Raw genomic sequence first — 20,435 nt, forward strand, 5'->3', positions numbered from 1 at the left:
TTCGCTGAGTGGCCTCCCTTAATGTGCAGCCACTCGGCCAACCACCCCCAGTCTTCCTCTTCACTATCTACTACTCTAATTTGGCCTAGATCTACCTGTTGATTCCATTTCATGGCAGGGGTTCCATTTCTTGCACGGCCTTTTACCCATCCCACCTTTAGGGCTTGTGATCTGCCTATTTCTAACAATCGCTGCCAGTCTCCAACTCTCTAGAGAATCTCACCACCGATGGGATTCCCGCTGGCATATCCACTCTGTGGCGCCCTTATAGATTGTATAATAATCAGTGTAAATTACGGTGGTGCCATCTTCTGCTGCCAGCAGAAGGTCACGCAAGTCCCCCACCTGTGCGATACCTTCCCCCTCCTCTGTAATCATTCTCCCGGTACTAATTTCCAATGCTGCTGCTTTATATTGCCATTGGGATCCCACATGACAGGCAGATGCATCTGTGAACCATTCTCCTTGCACATCAGAGCCTGTGATCAGTTTGGGCACCTCTTTGATCAGGGAAGGTTTACAGGGTTGGACCAGCAAAAACAGATCCGGATTCACAGGTTGTTGGAGCTTAGAGGCTTTGACCAGGCTCTCTCTTAATGGCAGTAGCTGACTAACTCCTTCAAGATAGACACACCACTCATATTGTGGCGTCCTGGACCACTTCCCCAGGAGGGGGTGATCCCTTGAGGATCGAATTTAGCAGAGGGAAAGGGCCTTTGCACTATAATCCTGCAAAGTATGCAGCCTCTCCGCTTCCTTAACTGCCCTGGTAAGTGAGGACCCTTCTCCCACTCTTGAGTATCATCGTTCGCTTTCCTTAAATGAGGTAGAAAAGAATAATAAAGGTCTGGTCGGCCCTCTTGATGCTCTTTGGAATACACCACAATGGGGGGCATGGTCTGCAAACTCCCACTCTACTCTCATTGAGTGTTGTGGGTGCAGTGAGCCTAGCCTCTGATACGTCTTAAGTTCATCCTTTAGGGCATTAAGGGTCTCTGTATGTTCTGGAGTCCAGTCCTGTTCCTTATTCTTTCAGAGCAAGACATATAATGCGCAGGCAATCACCAAGAACCTCAGTATATGCTTTCTCCAGTAGCCCAAGGTACCTAGCAGCCTCTGCAATTCCATCTTGTTGCCTGGAGTCTGGCCTTTCTCAACAGCTGATAGAGTGTCAACAGGTACCACAACTGCTCCAGCTATCCACCAAGCTCCTAGGAATTCAGTTTCTTGTCCAGGATCTTGACATTTGGAAGGAGGAATGTCTAGCCCATTTTTAGTCAACAGGTTCCAGATGGCTTCAGCCACCTCCCCTACCTGTTCTTTATTATCTCCACCAACTAGAATATTGACTATGTACTGATACATGTGGACGTCTGACGGCACCTCCACTGCATCAAAGAGTTTTGCCAAGGCATCTTGGCCAACAGTGGGGGAGTATTTGTATCCTTGTGGGAGTTGATTAAATGTATATTGTGTCCCTTCCCAAGTAAAAGCAAACGGAGGCTTATCCTCTTCCCTTTATGGGATCATGAGAAACATATCCTTGACTTCTAGGGTGACCATCCACAGATGGGAGCCTGCCTGTTTTGCTGTTACTATTGAGGTTATACACAGAACGGCAGCCGTCAGTGGCGGGGTATTATCGTTTAATCTTCAACAGTCAATTGTTAAGCGCCACTGCCCATCAGGCTAACAAACTGGCCAAACTGGAGAATTATAAGGTGCCACTTGTTATCTGTCTCTTCAAGGTCATTATTTCTGTAATACCCCATTTAGCTGCAGTGGTAGCACAGATGCAAGCTGCAAGGTCCTAACATGGACAGCCTCTGCTCCTCTGCTTCCAAACTCTGCACCTTGCCATTAGGTAGATACCACCGCTTGCTTGCTGATACATCAAATCCCAATATATTTCCCTTACAGGGGCTTAGAGTCACCTCCATGGCCATCATCCACTTTTCCCCAGGTAGCCAAAGTTGAGTTTGAGCTATGGGACATTTTCTTGCTACACCCATCACAGCTATTATGTTTATAGTCTTTCTTGATGGTTCAATTCCTAACTGATCAGCTTGTTCCTTATTTAAAACACTAATTTGGGCCTCTATATCCATTAAGAACTCTAAACTTATTAACTTTGGGCCCACAGGGTTGTGTATATAAGGTTCCTTGTTGGTGGACCATTAGCAGGAATTAACCCCGCAGAATGGGCAGCCCAAACCCCAAACCACCACTTCTAGTTTTTTAACTCGTTCAGTTGCTCTCGCAGGGAAGTGAAAGCATTAGTTGCATCTGGGCTACTGTAAGGAAGGGTGGTTGCAGGTGTTTCCACTTGGTCTTCGGTTTTCCCCTCAGTCTTTGGTTTTCCCCTCTAGCAATTCCACCAGTTTCCAGATATGGTTGATGGATTGCACATTCAGCACTGCCCGGGGTACTCTCAACACTAATGTCTTCCACCAAAGGTCATTCCTTCCTGGATTGTGGGCTTGATCCAGCCTATCTCAAGAGGATGCAGGCTCCCTGCAGGGAGGCCATCCATGGTGAGGGTTTCAGCTGGCTTGTCAAACCCTCCTATTCCCATCTGCACCACTGCCCGGATCAGTCCATCCCATCTTGCACCCATGAGTGACTATATTGTGTAATGTTTCCAATCAAGTCAATATAGGCACAAGTGGGTTCTGAGAGTTTTGCTGAATATGCTCTACTGCCCTCTGAATTCTCTAAGGGATTGGATATGTGTTTTCAAAGTGTCCAGTAGTCCCCTAATAAGCCATCTAAGGTGGCTGGGGTCTCATCAGTATCCCTTGCTGCCCTCTTTCGTACATCACCTGGATACAAGCAGCCTTTGTACTCCTTCGGCTAGCTCCAACAATCCCTTTACCCAGACAGTAATAGGCTACCCTCACTCCTTCAAATCCACACTCCCAGCCCAATACACCACTAGGGACATTATCTACTGGTCACCTGCTGGCCCATCGATCAGAAACACTCCTGGGCCCCAAAATCCCCTAGCCTTGTCATCACTCAATGGTATCTGATCACTCCCAGTTAAAGAAACTCTCCACAGATACCCAGTGTCTGTTTTGCCCAGCTTGCACGAGAACTTCGCTTGTAACTCACTGAGCTGGAGTCCTGTCCAGGGGTGGTGTGGACAGTGGTTCAGGGGTTCAGCCTTGCAGGTCCACATGTCTCTCCATTTTAATAAGAAGTTGCATGTCCTTTTCCTCCAACTCCTCCGTCTCCTCAGAACCATATTCATCAGGGTCTCCCCAAATGTCTCCATCCCAATCTTTGGGATCTGCACCCACAATCAATTTTCAGATTTGGACAATACTGGGTGATCTCTCCACTCATGCTAGCATGATCTCAATTTTTGGTTCAAATAGACACATCTGCTCTTGTTCTCTTTTCAGTTCTTTTAAACAATCTAACTGCTTCTTCAAATTATCCTTCTTTAACATTACAGAATAATTACAGTGATCTTGTGCTTGAAATAAACAGGCACCCAGGATGGCACACATAGTGCCTTTATCTTCCCTATCTTGGTTATTTCTGTGGCATTGTTCTACTCCTACAACCACTGCTGGGTCAAACCACTTCTCCTTCATCCATTTTATACCTGGGGTAGAAGGGCGACCGCTACACCTCTGTAGTAATCCCTCTATTAACATCATCCTGCCATCTACACCAATTTAACATCACAGAGCCTTACAAAATCAAATCAGACCAGTGGTAAACTCAAAACAAACTTTATTCTAACCAAAAAGAGCTCAACAGAGAACCAGCTAGAAACGAGGTTTAGCAAAATCCTTCCACACTCCAAGAACATTAACAAACCACAGGTTCAGGACACACAAGGAATTAATACCACACAACTGACTCAAGAATTCTTAAAATTGACAAACGAGGACCCCAAACGCGGGCAATTGCTTACCTGCAAGATGAAGGCTCTCCACCTGCGGTAGCTTCCTCGGGCAATGTCAGCCCTGAGGAAAAGGACTTGGGAGTGCTGGTGGATGAGAAGCTCAACATGAGCCGGCAATGTGCGCTGGCAGCCCAGAAAGCCAACCGTGTCCTGGGCTGCATCAAAGGAAGCGTGGCCAGCAGGTCGAGGGAAGTGATTCTGCCCCTCTACTCTGCTCTCATGAGACCCCACCAGGAATACTGCGTTCAGCTCTGGAGTTCCCAGCATAAGAAGGGCATGGAGCTACTGGAGCAGGTCCAGATGAGGGCCACGAAGATGATCTGAGGGCTGGAACACCTCTGCTATGAAGACAGGCTGACAGAGTTGGGGCTGTTCAGCCTGGAGAAGAGAAGGCTCTGGGGTGATCTTATAGGAGCTTTCCAGTACCTAAAGGGGACCTACAGGAAAGCCGGAGAGAGACTTTTTACAAGGGAATGTAGTGCTAGGACAAGGGGCAATGGCTTTAAACTGAAAGAGGGCAGATTTAGATTCAATATAAGGAAGAAGTTTTTCACTGTGAGGATGGTGAGGCACTGGAACAGGTTGCCCAGAGAAGTTGTAGACGCCCCATCCCTGGCAGTGTTCAAGGCCAGGCTGGATGAGGCTTTGGGCAACCTGGTGTAGTGGAGGGTGTCCCTGCCCATGGCAGGGAGGTTGGAACTAGGTGATCTTTGGGGTCCCTTCCAACTCGAACCATTCTATGACTCTAACGTCCCGACCCGCGGGGAGCGTCCCCGACCGCAGACCCGCGGCCCCCAGAAGCACCATCCCGGCGGGGCGCCCTTCATACCCCGCCGCGAGCTGCTCTGCGGCCGGGTGCGGCCACGCCGGCTCTGATTGGCTGCGGGCCCCACCTCCCGGCCGGCGCGCACCGTAAAGGCGCGAACAGCGCGGGCGCGGCGGTCCTAAAGCCCCGGTCTGTGCCAGGGCGGGCGCACCCGCCGCCAACGGGCGTGAAACCGGAGGTGGCGAACCCCCCAAATTCCATGTGAAGGGCAGCTCAATAGCGAACCATGAAGTACAGCCGTTTAAAAATTTTCTCCAAACAATCTGGGTAATTGGGGAACGTATTCGGCAGAGAAAGTTGTACCGTCCAAGCGACCCAGTTAAAACCTTAATCGAAGGACTTTCACAAAACACAGGAGCACAAATTGAATTGCTTTAAAACAAATCAGAAAACCCCAAACGAAAACCCGCCACAAAACGGTAGAATTCCTTTATTCAGTAGGAATTACATAGGTATCTTTCCTAGTTTTTCTTTATAAGGGAAGTTTTTTGTATTCAAAGGTCTAATAGCGAAACCGAAAGAACGTCACAGCTGGTACAATTCATATTTATTTGGGTGACGTCGGACTAAGGAGGTTTTTAGGGTCGTTGCATGAATGTCAACCATCCTCATTTACTGCTCAGAATATAAATGGCATATAGACCTAATTTCAGAAGCTTGATAGTCGATTCACGGTTTATTATTTATTTTTACACAAAAATGAGCTATGTTTTCATACGTGACATGATTTTGCTTTGCTCTTCTGGTCGCACATGAGAAGAACACCCAGAAAGACACTTGTCAAAGGTTAATCTATTTGTGTGCTTTTACAAAATGTTGATTTGTCAATGCTACCGGTGGTTTGTGTAGCGCAGATACTCAATTCTACGCTACTTTTCACCAACAGAGAGAAGGCAGCACAAGGTGAAACAGTGCGGTTTGGTTGGCATGGGAAGACGTCCGAGTTCTACGGTAACGGGTGCAGTGGAAAAGGAAATAAAGAACAGAAGCATATAGTTCACTATTTAGTATCTGATACGGGCAGAATACACAGCAGCTAAGCACTCCATAGGGAAGGAACTCCATAGCTGAAAGTCCAGGCGGGTTACCGATGCAGGGTGAGGAAATTACATATTCTTAGGACGAGGCATGAACAAGCGAGTATCTGAAAGAATTTTGATGTGAAGCAACTTAGTTAAGTTGTAGGTGATTGCTTAAAACTGCGGAAGGAATTTATGCATGCCAGTATAGTATTTTGGCACACAGTTCTTTCTGCAAATATTTAACATACACAATAATAATAAAAAAAGTTGGCTGGCCTCCTAAGTACCATCACTCACTTCTTGCCCTTGGAAGATTAATGGTTGGTTGCAAGAGTAAGAATCAACAGTCACAAAAAGTCAAGCAACTAGTGGCAATAATTCTCATTAGAGGTGAAAAAAACCCACCAAAAAAAAAACCCAAACCAACAGCCAACCAACCCAACCTGAGGAAAGCTTAGTCAATGCTTGTGTTGCTCTCAACCAACCTCCTCCCGCCCCCAAATACTGTGCTTCAAATGTTTAGCTACATTGTTCAGCTTGACAATCTACAAACCCAAAATACTTTGCTTTGTCTATAAAGAAAAGAGCAAATTTCACAAGACATAGAAAGGATTTTTATATCAAGAACTGCCACCATTAAGTTCCAAGTACAGCACTTTCTGGTTGCAAGCTATTAAATCATACTGATAACTGATATAAACAATTGTGGGGGGAAAAACAGCAGTAAAAAAACCACAACAAAACTATCAAGATACAGAAAAATCAAGAAGAAACTAAAGATACTACATTATTATCTGTCAAAAGTAACCAGTAATTCAAGAGATTTCTCACATATCTGTATTTTGATACTCATAGTGCTTACAGCACTTCTTGGGGAAGGGGGCAGAGAAGGGGAAAGGAAAAAAATATAAAGCCAAATTAGGGGAAATAAAAAAAAGAAACAAACCTCGAGATCAGTCCATAACGGGGACTATAAATTTTACACATCAACTTTATTAACAGCAAAATCTAAAAAACTTTATTCTTGCTTTTTTGTAAAATTATTTTAGTGAACATGTGTGAATATTCACATTTGAAAGGAAAAAAATAAAATAACAGGACACAACATTTGCAAAAAGAACACGTAAAGCTATCAGATGTTAAAACAATCCAATTCCTAGACTAAAACAATCTGAGATTTTCTTTTTAACTGTAACAATCATTATAGCTGAAAAAGGAAAATAATTCCATTACTACCACTTCTTTTTTTTTTAATTGTAGACCTTTCCAGGTAGAAATATGTCCTAAAAAATATTAAATTTCACTGACAAAACACAGCTGATGTATTTTTATTTAATAATGTGACAAGATCATGCAAAGGAAAAGGAATTATTTGAAAGCAAAACAATCAAGACAGTAAAAATTCAGAGACGAGGATATTTTTCTCCACTTGCCTACGTAACAAAAACATCCTCAATTTAACTACAAAAAAGAAAAAAAACTTTTAAGATCTCTCTGAAATATTAGTAGAGTATTTATTACTGCCACAGGAATTCTTAAAATTCATTCTAACATGCATCACCAAACAATAATAATTCCGCATCTTCTCTCGTGGCCCGTGTAACTTCCACGTTAAGCCACAAATAAACAAAACACCCCATCAGATTTCATCTGTAAAAAGAAGTGGAACGTATGTTTGTAGAAGCTGTTTATTAAATATTATTTGTACTGCTGTGGTGCTCAGGCTCAAGTCAGGGCCTGGGATTCCATTTTGCCTGGTGCTCTACAAAAATTAGATAAAAGACACAATCCTTATTTTACTGTCAAAACACCAAGAACACTTTGATTCTGTGGGCTGTTTTTTAAACTGCACCAGGAAAAGTTACAAGTTGCCAAAAGAATGGGGAAGTTCAATGTTTCAGGATAGTTTTCCTCTACTGCCAGACTCCTTAACTGTGAAAACTTCTCTGCTCTTCGTTTTATAATTTTAGTGGTGTCATACATACATACTTTCTTTCACATAAACATCAAGGGAAATTAAAATGTTAATCGCATTAATCATGCAGCCCTTTGTTGTGAGAATCACCTATGAGATAATACAATACATATTTTACATCGCTAAGAAAAGACTCAAGTCACTTCATTTTTTAAATCTTTATTAGATGGGTAAATACGATTTCATTGCCATTTCAATTATTTGAGGTGTGGATTTAAAATAAAGGTGAAACGGAGTGGTTATTGTTGTAAAAACTGGGAAAAGGGAGACACCCGTACATTTTAAAATATATAAAATGAGCGTAGCTACAGATCAAGAGATCAAATATAGTATGCATGAATTAACTACTCAAGAAAAAAATCATCTGCACTACAAAATACATTTACTCTGACGATTACAGACCACAAGCTAGATTATGATTTTAATGATTTTTAGAAGATTTGATAATCGTATGTCAAAATGCATGGCAACTAGGCATCTGCTACATAAATCTAATTTTTATCACTTTTTATAATATGACTTAATGGAAATAGGTGACATTTTAGCCTCCTTTCTCTAACCTTTCACAGCTACTTTTGTGCAATAAAGCAGAGGGGTGGCTGCAGCAGGCTTTCTCACCACGCCAAGCACAAAGCTCAAGCAGTGGGCTCGTAAACTGAGCTCGCAGGCCTTGGAAACATACACGGAAAAACGCTCAACTCAGCCTCCCCTCAGTCGCATGGAAACACGGTTTAAATCGAATTTCGTGAAAAGTTATGTAGCTGAGAGCTTCAGCGTCTTTACACACAAAATATTTTCTGCCTAATTTCTATATAATTTCAAACATACTTTTGGCTCTGCTTCGCAAGTTACATTAGTTATTTTTTTTTTAATCCCCGTTATTTAAAAACGACAGCTTTCCCTGCTTACATCGACCCCTGCTAAATTCATTCTTACTGTCCACAAACACGTTCGTTCTTGCAAGGCCCCGACTCGACCTGAAAAAGCACTGATGCGTTGCAGCCATAAAGACAAATAACCGTGCTCCTTAAACCCCTTCCTCATCGGATACAGATGTTTTTTAAAAGGTAATTAATTATCAGTGGACATTTGCTTTGGTTTTATTTTCTTTCCCTTTTTGACAGTAAGCAGCAAATAAACAGTTACAGCACGAATCAGAACGTTTATTCGGTATCGTCCAGCTAGCAAAGCACTAAATAAATAAATGATTTAATCGCTACTCGGGCTCGGTACAATGTTGCAGCCTTTCAGGAACCTCCGGCACGTTATTGATCCGCTAGCGAATTACCTCCAGTTCAGCCATAGGTTGCAGGCACCGCCATCCCTCGCTCGTCCTCGCGTTGGCAACACTCCTCCTCCTCCTCCTCTTGCCATCGCTCCTACAAGCCAGAAGATTCGTCAGTTCCGCGCATGGGATTTGGTTGGTGGCAAGAACAAAGAATAAAATCGTTATTAGCTATTAGGATTTGGGTATTTTTGGTTTTTTTAAGGAAAGTTCTCAAACCGAGCACCCTCCGAGCCCTTCACCCTCCGTCCCCGCGGCGACGGCCACCAGCAGGCACCCGGCCCGGGGCAGCCCCGCCAAACACCGACGAAAAGCGCCGTTTCGGGCCGTCTGGGGCTTGCCGAGGTTCCCCCCCAACCCCCGAGCCCACGGCACGAACCCGGCCGCGGGCACAATGTCGCAAGAACGCTAAACAGCAACGCGCGACACCGGCACTTACGCGCAGATGCCGAAGCCGCGGCGCCCCGAGGGCCCCCGGCGGCCTCCGAGGGAGCCCGCGGCCGCCGAAGCCCCGCGCCCGGGAGGGGCCTGGCTACGGGGGATGGGGGAGCCGCGGCGAGCGGGGGGAGGGAGGGCGGGGGGGAGGGCCCAGCTTCCTCAGCCCGCCTCCCCAGCGGGGCCGCGCTCCCCGGGGGCATTTTGGCTTCGCTCGCTTCCCATTTCTGCGACACTGAAACTCGGTAACTTCCACCCTCCGCGCCGCCGCCGCCGCGAATAGCCGCTGCCCCGCCACGGCCCCTCCTCCCCGTGCGTCGTATCCCTCCGCGCTCCGGCCTCCCGCACCTCGCAGAGAAAGCGCCTTTCAGCCGCCAGCCCGCCGCCTTCCCGCCCACCCCGCCTCTGCCGCTCCGACATCTTCTGCCTGAGTCCGCCCGCCCGCTAATAAACACGTAGCGCTCGCCCTCGCCCCTTCTCCCCTCAGCCGGGCAGCGCCGCGGGAAGCCGCCGCGGCGGCGGCGGCGGCGGCGGGGCGGGAGAGGGGGGCGGGAGAACCGAGCTCCCCTCGTCCCCGCCGGGCCGCCCCCGCCGCCGGGGACTGAGGGGCTCGGAGTGCGGAGGGGGGCGGGGGAGGGGCGCCGCGCGCGGCGCGGCTCGAGGGGCCGCGAGGGCTGAGGAGGGGGGCGCGGAGGAGGAGGAGGAGGGGACTCTTTCCCCGGGCGGAGGGATCGCGCTCGCTCGCGCTGGCTGGCGGCGGCGGCGGCAGTAGCGGCGGCGTTGGCGGCGGGTTGCTGTGAGTTGTTGTTTCCTTCTCCTGCCCGTGGGTTGAATGGTGGAGCCGAGACTCTTCCTGGTGAACGAACAGTGACAGCTACCGGGCGGGCGGACGCGTTTCGCTGGGCCCCGACGCTGCCGCGGGAGCGCGGCCCGAGCTTCCCTCCCCCCCACCCCCCCGCCCTCCTCTTTCCCCCCTCCCCTCCCCGGTTTTCGCCTCGCCATGTCCGGGGACGGCGGCAGCAGGCACACGGCGGAGCTGCGAGCGGGTGAGTGCCGGGGGAGCCGCTGTGCGGGGCGGCGGGAACCGAGCGGGAGCCGGAGAGGGGCGGCGGGGAGGGAGAAGAAAGGGAAGCCCGCGGGGAAAGGGCGAGCTCCAGCCCTCTCACCGCCTCTCCTCTCCCCTCAGAGCTCTACTTCCTCATCGCTCGCTTTTTGGAGGACGGACCCTGCCAGCAAGCGGCTCAGGTAGGGGATGGATGGATGGATGGCGCCGCCGGGCCTGGCGGGGAGGGGGCGGCCGGGCAGGGCGGCGGATCGGGCGGCGCGCTCGCAGCCTCGTCCTCTTTTCCCTTTTTTTTTTTTTTTTTTTTTAAACCGAGCCCCTTTTCTTATACCGCCCCCCTCCTTTTGTTGTTGCTGCAGGTCCTGATCCGAGAAGTGGCGGAGAAAGAGGTAAGCGGCGCCGCGCACCCGGCGCTCGCCCCGCCTGCGGCCTCCCTCCCCCTTCCCTCGCTCTCTCCCGCTTCCCCCGCCCCATCCCGGGCACTGCTGGGGGGCTCCTCGGGGGAGGGGAGCCGCTCACGGGGTGTCCTCTCTTCCCTCCCCTAGCTGCTGCCCAAGCGCACGGACTGGACGGGCAAAGAGCATCCCCGGAGCTACGAGAACCTGGTAAGAAGAGCGGCCGGGGCCGACCGCGGTGCGGCGGGCAAAGTTGATGTGGGCTTTTTTTTTTTCCCCTCACTCTCCCTGAGCAGCCCGATAAAAAAATTGAATTTCCCGCAAAAAAAAAAAAAAAAAAAACTTAAAAAAAAAAAAAAGTTGGGAGTCTTTAAAAAAAAAAAAAAGAAACTAACAGCAGCCTCGGCCTCTTCCTCCCCTTCCTCCCTGTGGGCTGCGAGGGGGGACGCGGGGGACCCGCCGGAGCGGAGCGGTGCGGGCGGCGCGGGGTAAATAACAACAAGCGCCCGCAGCGCGAGAGCCGCGGCCCGCGTCACGGACGTGGCGCGGGCGGGAGGGCGCGCGCGAGCCGCGCGGGGCGGGGCCGGGCCGGGCTGGGCCGGCGCGCGGCGGCGGCGGCAGCCGGGCGGGGGCGCTCTCCGCCGCGCCGCCCGCGCGCGCACACAATGGCTCCCTCCTTCCCTCCCTCCCTCCCGCCACCCGAGCGGTCGCGGTGGCCCCGCCGGTGGCCGGGTGTCGGGGCAGCGGGAGCTCGGGGGCCGGGTCGCTGCGCTTCAGCCGGTTTTGGTTTTTTTTTTTTTTTTTTTTTTTTTTTTTCCTCGCCGTCGGGTCGAGCGATGCGTTTTCTCGCCGCGTGATGGGCTGGGCGCACGTCGAGGGGCGGGGCCGGTTTGAGGTGTCCGTCCCGGTTCGGTGTGTGCCCGCCCGCCCGCGCCGGTAAGTTGCGTGATGCGGCTTTGCGTTTTTATATACAACGCATCTGGTGAGTAGGAGTAACCGGAACTTGACGGGTTCACATCGCAAATTTGACTGAGGTGGGGTTTTGTTTTTTTCTTTTTTCTTTTTTTTTTTTTTCTCCAGTCTCCTAGTCTGTGCTTTTCATCTTCGGTGTAGATCCGTGATTAAAAGAAGTATTAGTGACAATAGTGTAGCTCTTGGCAGCAGAGAGGGGCCTGGGTATTTTTCTGTCAAATATGTTGTGAACTACGGTAGTTGGGAAAACAGCGGTTAAGATGTCTGAATTGTGTCTGCTAGTAACTTGTTGCTAGTGTTGGTTTCGTTACAGGTGCGCTGTTGTGCAATTTAGCCTCTGAATTTCTCAGTAGGATTTCGGAGGAAGACTGAGCCCTGCTTGTAACGTTTGTCAGAGCAAGATTTCCCCTCAGGCTTTCTGGTTGGTGATAGTAGTTCTGAACTCGAGTACTTCTGAGGTTTAGCCGTGTGGAGAACTTTTGAGCTGATACAAAAGGAGATGGGATAGTTCCCATCTGTAACATGTCTGATACTGTTGGCATATACGTTATTTTAGTTACGTTACAAATGTTGCAGTATGACTGCCACAGATTTTTATCGTAGTTGGAAGAGGCTTGCTTACTGCATTGATTTTCTCTGGAGCAAGAGATGGATTGGCTCAGGCTTTTGAATATACATAGTGTGGAAGAAGTGATAGCAGTTGACTTGTTGGAGACATATACATACCAATAGCTTTCAATTTCCCTGAAATCAAAGATCATAAAGAGATTCAACAGGGAATGTCAAAGTGATGATGCTTTTACGTGATACATTATGTTATTCTCATTTATTTATTTATTTGTAAGGTCGTATTATCCATTTTCAAACAATGGTCAGAAGTTGCTTGACCATGAATCTTTCTCTTTTATCCTATAAATTACAAAGAATTGGAGGGGCAGTCTTAGTCTAGAATGGATTTGGATTTCTTCTGAATAGTCAGAACATAAAAGGACGTGAAGAAAGAGAAAGTGAGGAAAAAGGTATTTTAAAGGTTGAAGACTTGTTGACGAATAAGTTCCTTCAGACCCTTCTTTCCAAGAAACATCTTTTGTTTCTTGGAATGCAGGTAAATACTAGATTAGTCAAGATAGGTATGTAATGACAGAAGATATACTTCCTCAAAATTTGCACTTGGTCCTGGACTCATGTATTAGGAGACGTGATGCTGACTAGGTCCTTCCTGTTTTCCTGGTCTTCTTTTCCTAACAAAGTTTTCTTAGACCTCGTGATAAAGATTTATATGCGCTTTTCCGCCTTGTCCCTACCTAGATGTTGAGAGAGAAGGGGAGAGAAATTCATAACTTTATTCTTGATGCTTCTCTCCATCCTCTCTGTCTGCTCTTGCTTCATTTGTCAAAGATGTGTGAGCTTTTGTATTACTTGACATTTTAGGCTTGTGAAAGCTGGCACGGAAGTGTATTTGCAGGGTGACAGTTACATTTCAGACAAAAGAAGTGTTTTTCACAATGTCTGGTTTCATTACAAAAACCCTTGTTTATCTCAAACCGAAAGACCTTTAGCTTTTAAGGTAGAGGCTGATTTTGAGCCTAACCTTTTTGTTTCTTCTTCTTTTCTTTTTTCATTTAAAGATTTTTTTCTAGCTTTAAGAGACTGACTCTGCTTTCTGAAGAAGGCATGTTTTGTCATGTGTTGGTACCACTTCTCGTACTTGAATGCCTTGAGCTTTCACTAAACTTGGCAGATGGGGCTGAAAGGAGAAAAGCTAAGAAACAAAAATACTAGTAAATATAGTGTTAGATGTCTGACTTTTACTCTAGGAGGGAATAAAGGCTCTGTATAACAGAGGGTAGAACTTAATTCCAGGCCTCTGTTTTGTCATTAGCAAAATAATGCCTTTTGGTATATGTCTGTTTAGGTGGATGTCTCTTTTCAAGAGTTGATGATGTTCCTGGTTTTGTCCTCATTTTGAAAGTATTTATTTAGGAATTCTGATTAGAGATAACTTTCTGTTATTAGACTGAAATTCACAGCCCTAGATATTTTATTTCTGTAACTTAATTTGTGCAAATAACGTTAAATCCGATGCAATTACCATCTTGTAAATTACTTTCATTTTTCTGTTTGGTCAGTAAATGTTTCATTTTCTTATAAGCTGACACCACGCTGTGCAGGCTTGTAATGCTGCAAGAAAATACATGAGTTCAGAAATGCCATTATACCGTGTTTTGTATTCTTAAATGATGTTTCTTGAATTCAAATATTTGTGTGTTATATTTTTATGCAGTCACCGTTTGTGGTATAAACCACTTGAATCTTGCTTTGAGAGCGTAGTTTCTTATTTCAGAGTGCCAACCTTGTTTTTATATTGTCAATGTTAAGATTTCTATTTGTACTATAACCAGAGACTTTCTGAGAATGGAGGAGTCCCTGGTAGGCCACTTTCAACCTACGTGTACCAAGGATGGTGGGACTCCTCAGTAACAAATCTTGTAAAATTTGTATTCTCTTGCGTAAGTTGTGAAAACTTACTAGCTGTAAGCCAGCTATTTTTCTCTTCTTTTTGAAAGACTGAGGGTTTGTCATTATGTGGGACAGAAACCGAGGAGCTTTAAGAGTTAACAGCTCAGTTTAGCAGAAGCAGCCTTGAGAATTGTTTATAGATTGTGGTTAAAGATGTTGTTCAAGTGTTGCATAGTTAGGCTTTAAAACAGGTTTGTTAGGGCCTTGACACATGAACAAGCTATGGTGTGTTAGCTGGCTCCAGGGTAATTGTTTTTTTCATGTTGTAGGTTCACTGTGGGTGTAGCTGCTCTAATGGTATGCTGTGGGTGAAAGCTGCGCCTTTCCGCTGCGTCCTTTGTGTGGGCACGAGTGCTCATCCAAATGTGCGGGCAGTCGGATAAGGCAGCTGAACTGTCTGAAAAAAGAACAGTGCAAAAATCGTTTTCAGATGGTTCAGCTCTCCTTTTGCAGCAACGTGGGTCCTACCACCACTGCGAGGGAGGTGGTAGGAACACTCGAGGAAGGCCTGGGGAATGTGTTGGGGTTGCTCCTTGCGGGAGCAAAGCGGACTTCAGTGGAATGAAGCCAATTGTTAAGATTCACTGTAACAATTTAGAGCTACCATAGAGGGTGGTTGGGATTGGTTTGTTTTGGTTTTGTTTGTTTTTGGCAGGGAGGTGTGGTGTTCTGTTGTTTGGTTGTTTGGGGTTTTTTTAAGTCTTCTAGGGTACAAGCATCATAGTGCGTATGGTCAGAACCATGCATTAACTTCCTTTTTCTTACATGAAATATTCATGTAATTGTAATTTTCTCTGTTGAATTAGTGTTTCATTCATGTCGGTGATGATTGAGGAGGGAGAAGCAGGGAATTCACATCAAATAGGAAGACGGTGTGATGGATTTAGTAGGTGGTATGCCTTGTTGTTCTCAGGAGCTGTTTTTTACTATTTTACAGACATTCGTCCCTGCCTCTTGCCCTGCCCACAGTTATTAAATATCATTTAAAGTGACAAAACTCTGTGTTCAGGCCATTCCACTGTTCTTTCTTTTTGGTTTGGTTTGTACCTTTCACACGCAAAGGTACGTGAAGTAACAAAGAGTATCTGTGAGATTGGGAGCTCAGTATGTTGACACTGTATTTCGTTGTTTGTGTAATATGTAACGTAGTAAAGTCTTTAAGGCAGCGTTGCAGTTACTGTTCAATAATTCTGTTTCTTAATAACCAACTAGATAATGAGTGGTTTGTTGAAAGAAACAGGGAGCAAAAATAAAATTTACATTGAATCGGGGAGCTGCGTCATCATTTAGTTTTCATTATTAATGTTATTTTGGAGAGAGTCTATACAGAAACATCTGAAATGATGGTGAGCCTTAGCAATGTTTTTGGTCTCGTTATCAGTGCTTCTGTTGGACGTACCTCAACTTAAGTCATTTCCTCTTAGTCCTAAAAGACAAACACTTCTGTTCTACGGATTATTCCCATAGCTGGAAATTTAGGTGATGCTAGAGCCTCTCTGTTCGAACATGTTCAAATATGTTGATGAGGAGGAACTCTTGTTCCTTGTGCAAAGTATCACAGGTTGGTTTGTTCCACAGACAATCAAGAGGGTTGGCTAAGTCAACGGTTTTGTGCTAGTTCTTTCAAACTGAGACTAAGAAACACTGATGAGAGATGGGCTAAAGAGGAATATCAAGTTTCTAAGGTGTACCTTTTACTTAAAACCAAAGCCAGAACCCTGTAAAAACCCACAAAACACTATGAATGAGTTTAAGATGGGCAAGTAGGTACAGGTAATCTAACAGTAATAGATATAGTTGAACATCTTAGTCTGTAGGGCTGAAAATGCTACCACCGTTCATACCTTCTCATGTGGTAAGTAGCAAGCTGGCAGCAGTCTCTTTATACTAAGGTTTGAGTTTCTCTCCTCTGGCCTCACACCTATAAAAAGCATTAAGTAGTTGAAAAACTGGTATGTTCTTGAGATGACTGGTTTCACGTAGTTCTGTTTCATTAGAGAAAAAGTAATGTCACATCAAAGTCATAGGCATTCCTATAGAAAATAGTGGCTAAGTATCCATATGCTTTTAGCTCAAGCATAATTAGAAAGTACGTGAGAACATGCTTCGGGGAAAATAGTTTCTTCTCCAATTTGCCGCTCCCTGTTGTCCGTCACCTCCCACTTTCCGCCCGCCCGCCCCCCCTACCCCCCAAAAAAAAAAAAAAAAAAAAAAAATTTGAATGCTCCAGAAAAAAGTAATTGCAATTCCTAATTTTAAATTGATGAGGCAGTGGCTGGTGGTACAGGATACACGATCAGATTGATGGTCTGATAGGGTACAACAATTACTGTAATTCAATTTGGAGCTTGTTTTGGGTAGTATGTTCTATAGCAGAGTAGTTAAAGCTGGGATAGCTGCTGGTATGAGTAAGATTGAGCTCTCGCACGTTGAAATATAGATAGCTGACTGTCTCAGACTTTGTTGTTTAATTCCTTTGTGTGGAAATGTCTTTTTCTGAACGATGTTTACAGTCAAACCTGCAGTTAAGCGTGTTAACTGTTAGCATGGGGGGGTGGGAGGGGGGTGGACCCGACGATGACAAGGCTTCACAGAACGTTTTGGTGTGCATGGTGCTTACAGTGGAATCCGGAATAGGGTCCTACTTTACTTGATGTCTAAAACACTGGCAACGAGTAACTGCATTATGTATTACAAATTTAGCTAAAGAGACTGGGTCGAATAATGATTCCGTTGATGCATTCATTGTGATTCTGATGCTGAATTATTCTGCAGAGTCATGCAGAATGAAAATGTAAGCACTGAGGTCTATTTTGAAGGTAATAGAGATTTGAACGTTAGTCCAGATCGCTGTGTAGCTGCGTTTTGTGTATTCCCATGCTGTTTGTTTGGAATAAGTAAAGTTGGGGGTAGTAGGTAAAGGGTGAAGTTGAGGGTAACGCTGCTTCTTATTTTCTAGAAAGTATTATTTGTGCTTAAGATACAAAAATTTTATGCTTACTAAAAGAGCTCTGATTTTTATTACAGCAATATTTAAGAAATATTATTAACTTGTCTTATGTGAAAAGTCTATTCAAACAAAAAGAGAGTTCATTATTATACTTGTAAAAGCATGTCTTCTGTGCATTAATGTTGGATGAAAAGAGCAGAATTAAATGTTGCAGGAAGCCCAATCGGAGAGGGAAAGAAACCAGCTAGTATTTCAGCTAGGTGGGACCGGCACAGAAGATAATCTGTACTGTTTATATACTGTTTGACTTCACAATTTTGGCATAAAATTTTAAAATTCCTGTTCGTCAAGTCCAATTTTCGCTTTTCATTTAGAGCTGTATGAATTTTAAATACATGTGCATCTGTTATTTTTTTTTCCTTTCACTTTTGCTTTCTCCCGTTGGAGTCAGAGATTGATATCAAGACAAATTCCTGTCGTCTCATTGAGTTGTCATGAGGTCTTCTGTTTCTGATAAAGCTTGTGAAGTGTCCTTTTAAAAAATAATTTTATTGCTCTTTGTCTCTTAAATCTGACTTGAAAGTGCTCTTGACAGGGTTTTTTGTTATTATTTGTTTTAAGAGGAGGACACAGGGTGGTAGATAGGTTTTATGTGGGTTCTAGCTTCTTTTCACAGTTTGTCAGTGCCAGAATTTTCTCCTGTCAAGGCTGCACCTTAGAACAATCCGAATAATTATCCGAATAATTTTAGCTTTCAAGCCGTTCTTTGTTGTTTAGTGGTGTATTAAATAAACTTCCTTACCTTGTACTTTCTTGAGTTGTTGCTACCACATTGTGGTTCTCTTTTCTGCCTTTTTTTTTTTTCCTTTTTCAAAAAGGAGGAATCAGGACTAAGTTGAATTTTTGTTACGCGCTTTTTTTCATTTGTGACTGCTACTGTGATGCTAACAGTAACACACATGAATTGATGCTGGAAAAGGCTTCCTAGAGAGGTGGTCGATGCCCCAAGCCTGTCATTTTTTAAGAGGCATTTGGACAATGCCCTTAAAAACATGTTTTTAACTTTTGGTCAGTCCTGAAGTGGTCAGGCAGTTGGACTAAATAATCATTGTAGTTGCCTTTCAACTGAACTATTCTATTAATAGTGTTAAAAGAAGATAAAGTACTTCACCTGGAGAAAACTTACTTAATAGATTATTGATAGATAATAAATAATAAATAAATAATAAATAAAACTTACTTAATAGATTATTTAAGTTCCACCATTTCCTTCTTTATAGAAGAAGAAGAAGGGAAAGAAATGAGTCCAAATAAAACCTGTAATGAAATAAGAGGGTGTTTCCCTAGCAGGTTTTGCAGTGAAATGAAGCTTACTTTTTTATTTTTAAAAGTTTCTTGCGTGTGCTTTAGTCTTACGTAGGAAAATGAGAGCCAGATGTTGACTGTGTATGGTTCATGAAACAGTTTTACAAACTTTCGAGGACCAACAAGTGTCTAGATGGCCAGTGTCACTTTTTTTTCCATGTACGGCTCACTTAGTGTTGTTGAATCAGTTTGTTAATCAGCTGGTTGTGAACGCTGTTTAGTAGCATCACAAAACTACTGTGTAACTTGGCATAAATAGCTGTTTTCACACGAATGCACTTAAATGAGGAGAGACTGTAGTGTGTAAGGGATATATTAAGACCTTTGATTGGTACGATCAAGAATAATATGAATAGGTCTCTAGTTTCAAACGTTGGCTTTAAAAACTGCGCGAGGAGGTGAGCCTACCTAGTTTCTGCTAAAACAAAAAAGTGAACACATGGCTTATGACAAATCATGAGAAGTATGACTCAAGATGTCAGCTGGCTGTAGTTTTGGAATGTGTCAAAGCTGATTTGCTTGATTTACTTTAGATTTTTTGTGCATTTGTGAGCATATATAAAACTGAAGGGTCTTGAGCAGCATAGAATGACAACTGGATTGCATATGTAGTTCTAATATTTGTGGTCAAACCAAAAAATGACTAATTATTAATCTTTGAGACGCAAGTTCAGATTCTGCAGATGTGAAGTCTGGTTTCAGATAGAGTTGTACAAAGGGCAGTATTTGTGCAGTTTTTGTGCTCCTTTTGAGGAGAGCGAAGGACTGCAAAAACTAAGGAGCTGGATCAGGGCTGTTGATGGCAGAAACTGTACGTGGCTTTGTTGCTACTTGTGGCTGTTCTGATGTTTAGGGCTCTCAAGCATGTGTTTTGACCGATTCCTCCTTGAGGTAGAAAAAAGCAGGTTTTACTTGCGTGTTACTGATAAGAAAAATGAATGAGAATAGGAAGTTCTGAATTCAGGGGATTAATTTTTACCACTCTTCTAGCAGGGTGCCTGTCTGATGACATTAGATTTAGTAATTTTAGATGAATTGATCTGTACAATCAACTGTAACTTTTTTTTTTAAAAAAAATGAAATGTAATTTCTGATATTTTCTAAAGAGAAGCCTTTCTTTAACTTGTGTGAATTTTTTAAGTCATTTAGCTTTTAGGCAGTCAAATTCAGACAGCTTGCAAGGCCCTTCTACAGATGTAACGTAACTCACAGAAGGAAAGCCCCGCTTTCCTGGAAACAGCTAGACATTTGCCTGCTGATGGGAAGCAGTGAATGAATTCCTTATTTTGCTTCGCTTGCCGTGCAGCTTTTGCTTTACCTATTAAACTGTCGTTATTGCAACCCACAAGTTTTTGCTTTTCTACCCTTCTGATTTTGTCATCCGTCCCACTGAGGGGGAGCGGCTGTGTGGGGCTGAGCCAGGGTTAAACCATGACGGGAGCAAGAGAGAACACTCTTCCTCCTTGCCTAGAAAGTTGCATTGTTGGTGATGGGAATTACTGGTGTAAGCAGGGCTTTTCCAGAGCCTCGATTCAGACATCAGCACTCTTCATGTATTCTGGCAGTTTGTTAACATGAAGTGATTACGGTGTGTCAGCAAGATAGGAGCACGTTTAATGAAGAATGAGGTATATTCCTGTTAATTGGGTGTAATACAGAAGCATTAGTCTGTCTAAAACGTCAGTCACGGCCTTCTCTAGTTGCAGAA

General features: G+C 44.9%; 1 protein-coding gene across 1 annotated transcript in view; it reads left to right on the top strand.

The window, feature by feature from the left end:
• The first annotated feature begins 10,445 nt into the window (after positions 1-10,445).
• PHIP (PHIP subunit of CUL4-Ring ligase complex) overlaps positions 10,446-20,435 on the top strand; it is a 120,232-nt gene continuing 110,242 nt past the window's right edge. Inside the window, exons 1-4 of the mRNA XM_086631346.1 lie at positions 10,446-10,508; positions 10,649-10,707; positions 10,885-10,914; positions 11,071-11,130. Coding sequence (XP_086487472.1) covers positions 10,463-10,508; positions 10,649-10,707; positions 10,885-10,914; positions 11,071-11,130 — 195 coding nt within the window. The 5' untranslated portion in view covers positions 10,446-10,462. The remainder of the gene's footprint in view (positions 10,509-10,648; positions 10,708-10,884; positions 10,915-11,070; positions 11,131-20,435) is intronic.

The sequence above is a fragment of the Tauraco erythrolophus genome, chromosome 2 (assembly GCF_009769465.1).
Source record: "Tauraco erythrolophus isolate bTauEry1 chromosome 2, bTauEry1.pri, whole genome shotgun sequence".
Taxonomy (NCBI): domain Eukaryota; kingdom Metazoa; phylum Chordata; class Aves; order Musophagiformes; family Musophagidae; genus Tauraco; species Tauraco erythrolophus.